A 10,470-nucleotide genomic window follows, 5' to 3' on the forward strand; every position below is an offset into this window, starting at 1 on the left:
ATGAGATTTCATCTTAATATCCTGACAACAACATAGACAACATCTACCATGCACATGAAATGATATCTTCTACAACCTGTCCCTCATAAGCATTTTATTGTGTAGGAAAAGTCACGTGAAGAATTATGATTTTGTTGGGCATTTTGCCTTCCATAATCATTTTCCCACCAAGGAGCAAAGTCTGTCCTATTTTCCTAAGCAGTGGATACGCATCTAATTATTAGAGCATATCCTCATATACAGTTGGGGGACGAGAGATTGCTCATTTTATTCCAAAAGAGAAACAAAGACCTATGAAGCACTCGAGTATAATTTTCCCACATGGGGGTAAGATCCTTCCTAGGTCATCCATTGTTAGACCATTTACATCGTATAATCACATCATGTTATTTAGATAGAACAAAACCTTCTTGTTAAGCCTTCTTACTAGGGGTAAAGAAAACAAGAATTTATTTAAACATGTTATCCCAGACTTCTTTTCTAAGTGGACTTGAGTCTCATTTTCACCATGCCAAACCAACCATTGTTTCGATGAGGGAAATCACTTTTATGATGGATTTGAAAAAGATGGACTAAATACATGCTCTTTACATCTCATTATGAGGGAGAATTTGTAATTCAATCAATGTTTAACATGGATTTAGAAATAATTATTTATAACAAAAAAATATTTCAATGTTTGCCATAAATAAAAATATTCCATGTCATCTCTCTCTTTCTCCATAGAGTTCACATGGCTAAATCATAGATATATAATTATTTTCTTCACCTCTAAGAATTTGATACATACTTAATTATGATGATGTTAGGAATTATTTAAAATTTTATTTCTATTCTCCAAAAGTATAAAAAAACATTTTAATAATGGTTTGTTTTGATTACTTAAATGGTCAAGAAAGTTGGTAGTGTGACAAATATTTAAATGGTCAAGAAAGTTGGTAGTGAGAGAGAGAAGGTTCATATGGCTAAATCATAGATCTATAATTCTTTTCATCTCCAACATTCTCTTAGCCAATTTAAATACATATAGACTGTAGAATTAAAATGTGCCTAAAGAAATCATATTGCTCAAAGCTCGAGATCTTTTCTCAATTTTTATTTTTATTAACTTTCTCTTCACCTCTAAGAAATTGATACCTATCAATACTTATTTAAAAATTTGATACTTATCAATACTTAATTATGATGATATTAGGAATTATTTAACATTTTATTTATATTCTCCAAAAATATAAAAAAACAGTTCAACATCACTTAATTTTGATTACTTAAATGTTCAAGAAAATTAATAGCATCACAAAAATTTGAATAAATTGAATGTGAATATAAATTAAACAATTCAAGAAAAAATATTTTTTAACTTTTTTTAATTAGATATAAATTAGCTAAAAATAATACCATATTCTTTCATGACACCATATTTTAAGAATTGGCAAATATCTACTTTTCACTACAAAACTTATAAAAAAAAATCATTTTAATAACACTTATTTTCCTTTTGAAAAGTAAAGGAAAAAAATATATTTTATAAAACTAACCATTTTATTTCAACTTTAACCATTTTTAGCAGTTTACTTCTCGCAAGTGTTGTTGCAAACAAAGGCAATGGTACTGGTAGTGCGTTCCATGTGTATTTCATAGATTTTTAAATTTTTAAACACAGATTTTATTTTGATGATAGGTTTTGGGCACAGCAATATATAGGGTTGGTGGATAATGACTGCGGCGTTAGTGGATATGTTTTTCAAGTTAGATATCTTCATTTTTCCTTATAATTCCTTACCCATTCGGATAGAGGTAATCACAAGTAGCATGATTGCTTTTCGATATTATTTTTAAATCTTTACCGCGAAAACGAAAGATATTTTTGTGCTTTTGTCATTTCTTCGTAAAATCAAGTGGCCCACTTCCCTCCCAGTCTCCCGTGTAGGCTTTTCCAACTTACATGTTTAGCGTCGCCTTTCTTGACTTTTTTAAAAACAAATCGTTGTTTTCTAGTTACAACGTTTTTGCCTTTTTTATATTTTTAATAATATTTATCTAATTTTTTTATTACCAAATATATATATATATATATATATTTACAATATCTATTTAATTAATGATATAATTAATTAAAAGTTAGTAATTTTTTATATTTTCAACAATTATCTAATTAATAATGTGATTAATCCAAAAAAACATTATTATTTACAATATTTGTTTAATTAATTATTTAATTAAATGTAATTCATTTTGTTTAATAATTTTCAACTTTTTCAATATAAAATAACAAAATATTTATTTCATATTAAAAATACAATTACATTGATTATTATTAATTATTATTGATTATTAAAAAGACTTAGAAAATAAAAATTATAATTATTTTTAATTAATTATTATTATTAATTTAAATAAATTAATAACCTAAAACTCAAATTTTCAAGGAAAATAAGACTTCACTCTCACAAATCATTAAATGTACACCCAATATAATCATTATTCACACAATTTAAAGATATGAAATGTTAACAATTCCACTTGTATGAAAGCCTTGTTCGTGGCTACAAACCAACCCTATAGGAGTCTAACTTAGATGACAAAGCATGAAGCATACAATTCCAGATGACACGCCTTCTCTGTCTATTTCCCCGAGGAAAGTTCTGAAACATGTCTAGGGTTTACGGCACGAAAAAGCCAGCGATCACTGCAAGAATTTGAACATAACCTTATCTTAAAATCAAGTTAGTTGCGTGACGTAATCGGATGTTTTTCCTTTGGAGAAAAAAATCGTTCTTTCCTTTGTTAACTCTTTCCGTTTTTTATCGTTGTTTCCTTTGTTAAGTCTTTCCGTTTTTTATATTTTTCAACAATGTCTATCCAAATAATTATTTGATTAACTGTACTTCCCTTTCGCTGGTGTTTAGTATTTTTAAGTCTTTTCAACAATTTTTTTTAATATAAGTTGTCAAAATATATATTTAATTAAATGTTGAAATATTAAAAGTATACTCATATTGACTATTATTATCTTTGTGGTTTTTTAACGTAAGCTTTCAAAATATTTATTTAATTAAATATGGAAAGATTAAAAATATATTTATATTTTTTATTATTTGATTGACGGTTAGATTGAATATGTTATTGTTAAGTACTTTAAACTTAGTACTTTGTATTTATGTTAATTGTATAATGATACAAGTAATTGCAATTGTCAAATCTTTAATATTTTGTTTGAATTATTAGTAAATTCCTCAAAATATTACATAAATGCAAAACTCAACCTTGTCATGTAAAGCGGTTTTATATCTTTCTCCAGTAAACATTTTTTTATATTTGTCTCCAAAAAACATGTTTGCACGCCAAAAGTGGTTTCCTACTATTGTCCATTGACTTGCTTGAATGGAATACGTATGTCTTCAACAAATAGGTGTTTTCTTTGGATCCAAGAAACACATTATAACTGGTTTAATAGTTGGGGATCGGTAGTAGAAATATTTTTCCAAATTTAGATTTATTAAAATTGAATATATATGTGGGTACAAATGTAGCAACATAATTTTTTTATTAAGATTATATTATATATATTATTTTTATTCTACATTTATAAAAAAAGAAAATTTTGGTGTTATCATCAGGACCACATGAAGAGGCAGGACAAAGACTTAAATGGAGAGCAATGTAGAGACCATAATTTAAGTAACTACTATGTTTGGACAATAATATTTCAATTTCTCTGATTTATATGGAAAGACTTTTCTTAATTTCTACTTTATCAATTTCTTTATATAAATCTTATATCAAATAGTATATTCATTGATAATGTATTTAATTAATTTTAAATATAAATTAATTAATGATTTTTTTAATAAGTTTTCAAATTTAATAGAAATTACATTTTAAAACAAATATAAATTTAAAAAATAATTTGTTAATTTAATAAATTATTGGTATTTATATTATAGGTTTTAATTATTATTTTTATTATTTTTATTGTCAGTCATATATATATATATATATTTTCAGAGGAAAAAACATAATATTATATTCAGGAAATGATGAGCGATTACATATGCATATGAGGCCGGCCGACAAGACAGGCCAAAGGAAATTAGCATAACATATAACCCATAAGATGGTGACCGAACAGTCAGGCCATAAAACAGCATAAAAGGATGACCGAGAGGCGCATGTCGGCATGAGACCATTCTGAAAAAAGACATGTGCTGACCGACAGGCAGATCATGAAGAGGGTAGCAGAGACTGAAACCATTATGATTCCTGTAAAGGCGTAGATCAACCTGTAACCATGACATTATACATAGAGAAGTAAACCGAGAGAAAGGACATAGAAACAGAAAAACGTTGAAACAATTGAACAAAACAGCAGGATCAGGAAGGATCAATCATTGCAGTTATATGGATCAAAGTGGAGGAGAGAGGAGTCCTGTGATCCTGGAAGATGCAGGTGTTTCGCCATTTCCACAAGGTCCAGCACGTGAAAATGAAGAGGGATCTCCATGCGGGCCGCTGATCCGACCACCAACTGAAAGCATCCAGAACAGAAGAAAAAGTCTGCAGGGGAAAACCATATGAAGAGGAGAGTTCAAACCATATTTGGGTCGAAGCCGGGCATTGAAAATACATATGGAAGTTTGTCTCGGGCGCTTGACAAGACATGCAGCATCGTCCAGGGCCCGTCTAGCCTTTCCTTTGGAGAACCTCCCATGTCAGGTTCCTGTTATAGAAGACCAGCCAGGAGAATAAAACAACCTTGAGCTGGACTGTTGATTTCCATAGTTTGTTAGGAAAAAGGGGACCGGGCAGCGACAGGAGAGATGAGGAAACAGCTGAATATATATCTTTGACTCTCGCAGACTGGTTGGTGTTCCCCATCGACCAAATTAACTCATCTGTAAGTCCGGATTGGGAAATACCTATCCTCTGGAAACAGTGAATGACAGCATCCCATGAGGGCCGCAGTGGAAGGGGAAATCCGAGGTCTTCGCTGTCCTTCCAGATCGGCGAAGAAGAAGACCAGGAGCGGATGACTTTGTCCCAGGTGAAGAAACCCTTCGAGTGGAGAAAAGCGGTGAGCTTAGGGGAGAGCGAGGATTCTAGACCGTGAACAGTGGGGTCGATGCCAAGAAGGATGCCTGAACCAGTGTGAAAGGACCATTTTAGGAAGGACATAAAGAGCGTCTGTATCTTTCTAAGGCTGCGCCATATGGCGGATCCCCTTTTAGTTCCAAGGGACTGTCTCCTGAACCAATATGCAATCGGTCTGTCTTTCAAATACTTTTGTTTGATGAATGTGCTCCATATGCCATTGCCGAAGATGCCTCTGTGCAGAGTCTTACAAAGGAGAGCCATGCCAAAAGATTTCAAATGAAGTAAACCCCAGCCACCGTCCCGCTTCGGTCTCGTGATGGACGCCATTTTGACCAAATGTATCTTTGTTGGGTGTGATCTTCCGCCCCAAAGGAAATTAGCAGACAGGGATTCGATTTTTCTGATGATAGAGGCCGGGAGGAAGTATAGATGGGCCCAGTAGACAATCAGATGAGTTAGAACTGTTTGTACGAGGATAAGCCTGCCTCCTAGTGAAAGGAACCGCATTTCCTAGCTAGAGATCCTGTTGTAAAAACGGTCCACGAGCCATAACCAGTCGAGTTGCCAGTTCCCTTTGGGTTTTAGGCGAAAACCCAAATATCTAAAACCCTCTGTAATGGGCGCCATATTAATACCGAATGTCACCGCAATCCATTGAGCCAGCTCCTGTTGAGAATCGTTGTGGTACAACATAGATTTGGATTTGTTTAAATTAGGTGTAAATATATATATATATATATATATATATATATATATATATATATATATATATATATATATATATATATATATATATATATATATATATAATTATTAATTTAATTATGTTTAAATTAGGTGTAATCTAACTCATAGATGAAATAGTCCTTTTTCAAGTTTAATTTTAATCAATTTGACAGGGATTTTTAAAAACTTGAGTTTAAATTGTTTAATCTAAATTGTTTAATTTGCATAATTTCATTGTTCAAGGGATTTTAGCTATTTCATCTATAAATTAGACTACATCTTTAAATTCACCACAAGAACCAACTAATATACAACACTAATTATATATAATTTGGGTTTCCAATTCTTTTTCTACTTTGAAAATAACACTTATAAATTAAAAATTATATATAATTTTCAAATACAAAATTATAAATTTTGCATTGATAATTTTGAGATACAACATTATTAACACACCGACATTAAATGTTTGTCCATATACAATCATTTCTTCAAAATCTTGAAAAATTAAATGAGTAGAAGCTCTCCTCAATACGTGGAATGTTTAGGTCCTACATGATTTCAGTGATGTTTAAGAAGATAAAACCAAAATATATTTTTCCATGATTTAAGCTTTTGTGGTAGCACCTAATTAGTTTGTGAAGTGTTAGTCTTAAAACTTTTATATATATATATATATATATAATTTATTTAAAAAATAAATATAATCTCTTAAACAAATTTACTCATTTATTATTTTTTATTTTAATTTAATTTAATTGTATTTAAAATAAAGGGCAAAGACTACCTCTATAGAACATGTTCGTTATGAATTATTATTTTTTTTTTTTGTTAATTGTAAAAGATAAATTAATAATCTAAAACTCAAATATTCACGGAAAATAAGACTTGGCTCTCACAAATCATTAAATGTTCACCCAATATAATCATGATTAACACAATTTAAACGTGAAATGTTAACAATTGTAATAGTATGAAAGCGTTGTTCGTGGCTACAAACCAACAGTATAGGAGTCAACTTAGATGACAAAGCATGAGTCATATAATTCGAGACGACCAGAAGGATTTCAAAGTTGTGCGCACGCCTTCTGTGTCGATTTCCCCGAGGAAAGTTGTCAAAGATGTCCAAGGGTTACGGTACGAAAAGGCCAGCAATCACTAAAAGAATTTGAACACAACTTTTTCTTAAAATCAAGTTAGTTACGTGACGTTTTCGGGTGTTTTTTCCCCTTCCACATTTGACTACTACATAAATAGGTCGTCTCATAGGGTGTGCATTTTTGGAAGTGTTAGGTTACGTGGTTGGACCTAGCCTAATTAGCTTAATTTCGGTAGCATTTTTATAAAATTTTGTGGAAATTTTTGGAAAATTTAATTTACAGTTTTTAAACATCAAAATTTTAGTTGACACCTGATTTTTGAAAGTGGAGAATCTTTAAAAACAAGATTCAAGATTCAAAGATTGCTAGTATCCAATTTAAAAAAAAAAAAAACAAAATCCGGCAATTTTTAAAAGTATAAGCGCCTCGGTAAACGATGCCACTTTTTCATTCTTTTCATTAATGTGTTCTGGTTGGAATTTCAGATTGAATTATTTGACCACCAAATACCCTGGTGACAGACCAGTCAAATCCCGGCCCCATAGGAATCCATTCTTTCTTAGTCTCGTGCGCTTATGTGTTACTATTGATTAACTAACCCCTTAAAAGCAATATAACCCTTATTTATTACTAAATATGTATTGGGTTCAAATGCCATTCGAGTCATTGGTTATTGGCTGGACTGATGGCGCATCTTGCACATTTTAGATTTCTGGTGGCCATGATGATTGCAGTAGGTCTGGCAGCCGACGATCCCCAGTCCGCACTAGCGGGCCAAGGTTGCAACAACACAGAGACATATACTTATGTTAACGTCACAGCGTTTCAGCAAAATCAGAAGGCTGTCTTTTCATCCCTCAACTCAAATCTCTCCTCAGAGGGCTTCGCTACTTCAAATAAATATGGCAAAACGGATGCTGTGCGTCGGAAGTACTTAACCGCCAACGAGTGCTTGGAATGCGTAATGGAAGCGGAAACTCATGTAAAGGCATATTGTCCCAAATCTAATGGTGGTCGGGTTCATCTGGATGGTTGTTTCTTCCGCTATGAGAATACTAGTTTTTACGGTCAGGATGTCGACCCTGGGGCTTCCCATGTCTGTGGCTCCACAAATGACACCGATCCGCAGACGTTCTCTCAGAGAGCCACTTCCTTATCCGGGAACCTCATAGAAAACGCTTCTGCAAATAACGGTTATGCGACTGGCTCCATTGATGGCTCCCTATATGGTGTCACTCAGTGTTGGCCCACCCTTACAACTAGCAGTTGCCAAGGATGCCTGATAGAAGCTCAGAATGAACTACTAACCTGTCTTCCCAATCGTGAATCTCAGGGTCTCGAGGCGGGCTGTTTCATGCGCTACTCAACTTACTCGTTTTTCAAGGATAACCTGACTTCGCGTATGAGCTTTCTAGATCTGCTGCGACTATTTGTTGTTTGATTCTGATATAACATCTATCTTGATTGCTTTGTTTTAATTCGAAACGCAGCATTGGCTAATCTGACACCCGTCGGGGAAATCGTCATCGAAACTAGTGCCTATACTCTTGGGATGCATTGGCTGAGCGGCGTTTGTTGGAGTACTACACACCTACATGTGGACACTTACTTAGAGCATGGGACTACATGCAAGATTCCTTCTGCATGATTTACTACCTGATTTGCTCCTTCTTTAACTCCGCAACTGGCTAGTTCTTCTGCATGATTTACTCCCTAATTTGCTCCTCCTTTAACTCTACAACTGGCTACTTTTTCTCCATGATTTGCTCCCTGATTTGCTTCGCAACTAGCTAGTTCTCTCCGGAACTTGTTGTAGGTGTTGAGTCCTCTCGTTGATCACCACTATGGTGCATTACCTTGGGATCTTCACCTAGTAATGCTATATTGTGAGGATTGTAACCTATTTTCTAATATATCATTCTTTTGTTCTTTCGATTTTCTTTTAGTGTTTTTGCTCTGCAAAGCTATGTGTTCAACATTTACTAGCTAGATTCATCTGTGCAGCTTTTCTAACACATTTACATGGTATTAGAGCCCACAGGTTGCTAGATAAAAGGTGCACCAGTACTTTATTTTGAAGGAATTATAGCTTGGAGATTGAAGATCGACAAAAAAATGGAGTTTCCCAAAGCATCGATCCTAACACCGTACAACTCTCATGAATGAAAGGACCAAATGGCTCGATACCTTCGTCAAAAAAGGTTGTACAGGATTACCATGGCTGCAGAAGTGGAACCCACTTCATCCATAAAGAAATCCAAGTACCTCAACCGCATGGATGAGGCACACGGATCCATATGCATGTGCATCTCCCTAGAGTTGCAGTTTCATCTATCTGCCTGCAATACTCCCAATGAAATTTGGAAAAAGGTTGAAGAACTCTACGGGAAACAGGATGAGATGAAAGGACATCTACTTGAAGTGGAGCTGCTGTCATTGGATCCATGGAACTATGATAGAATTCAAGACTTCTTCACCAAACATAATGATCTATTGTTGCAACTCAAGGGTTGTGGAATTGACAAATCCAAGGAAGTCGCCAAGTTCTCTCTATTATGTCAAAGCTCAAACCGGAATACTCTGTCTTTGTGTCTACATTTCATTCAGTAAGGCTCGCAACAGATAAATCCTACACTATGCCTTCTCTCAAAGAGTTCATGGAGTTCCTTACTTTTGAGCAAGATAAACTAATTGGCATGGGGAAAATCAAACCTCCAAAAGCGCATGCAGTTGCTGTGCATGATGGCAGCCACAATAAAAATTACAGATCTGATTCAAATCAGAAAAATCAGCAGCAAAAAGACAAAGGAAAAAGCGCATTCCCATCCAAAGAAGAAAGGGTACACCAAGCCCTTCAATGACTCCTCCGGCTCGAGAAATGAGAAAGGGAAGAAAGGAAACAAATGCACCTACTTTCAAAGAGGATTCTATCCAGAATCCTCTTGCATGAAGAAACAAATTGACCAAATGGCAGAAATCCTTCAGAAGCACAACCTTGGGGACCACATCCCTCAAGACGCCAAGAAGAAAACTGAGGATCCACCACACGGGAAAGGTAACAATTTTCATGCTTTAGTTGCAATTAATTCTTCCCCTGATGCATGGATTATAGATTCTGGTGCATCACATCATATGGCTGCTGCAAAGGAAGTCTATTCCTCTTTGGATGTATGCAAAGGACCTCCCATCCTTATGGGAGATGACTCACCTATTGAGGTCACCGGAAAAGGTAGAGTGGAACTTTTACACGGAAGCTTTGAAGATGTGCTTCATGTTCCAAAACTTTCGGTAAACCTGGTTTTAGTTTATCGAATCACTCATTTCGGCACCGGAAAGAGAGTGGAATTCACTCCAGATGCAGTGAACATATATGACCTACATAGCAGCTCCAAAATTGCAACAAGTGAGGTAAACAATGGAGCCAGACTCTATACATTTTCTGAATTTATTGAATCTGAATCCTCCTTATTGCTTACACATGCTGATGATAGTAGTAGGCTTTGGCACGAGAGGTTTGGTCACTTAAATTACAGGTATATGCAGTAGCTAA

General features: G+C 34.1%; 1 protein-coding gene across 1 annotated transcript; it reads left to right on the forward strand.

Annotated features, from left to right (window-relative positions):
* The first annotated feature begins 7,605 nt into the window (after window positions 1–7,605).
* On the forward strand, window positions 7,606–8,361 carry LOC149183109 (cysteine-rich receptor-like protein kinase 2). Its single transcript, XM_089414832.1, has one exon. The coding sequence runs from the start codon at window positions 7,606–7,608 to the stop codon at window positions 8,359–8,361; it is 756 nt and encodes a 251-aa protein (XP_089270958.1).
* The last annotated feature ends 2,109 nt before the right edge of the window (window positions 8,362–10,470 follow it).

This window comes from Pinus tabuliformis, chromosome 3_2 (genome assembly GCF_031772625.1).
Source record: "Pinus tabuliformis cultivar Carrire ecotype Pingquan chromosome 3_2, CPIR1, whole genome shotgun sequence".
Taxonomy (NCBI): domain Eukaryota; kingdom Viridiplantae; phylum Streptophyta; class Pinopsida; order Pinales; family Pinaceae; genus Pinus; species Pinus tabuliformis.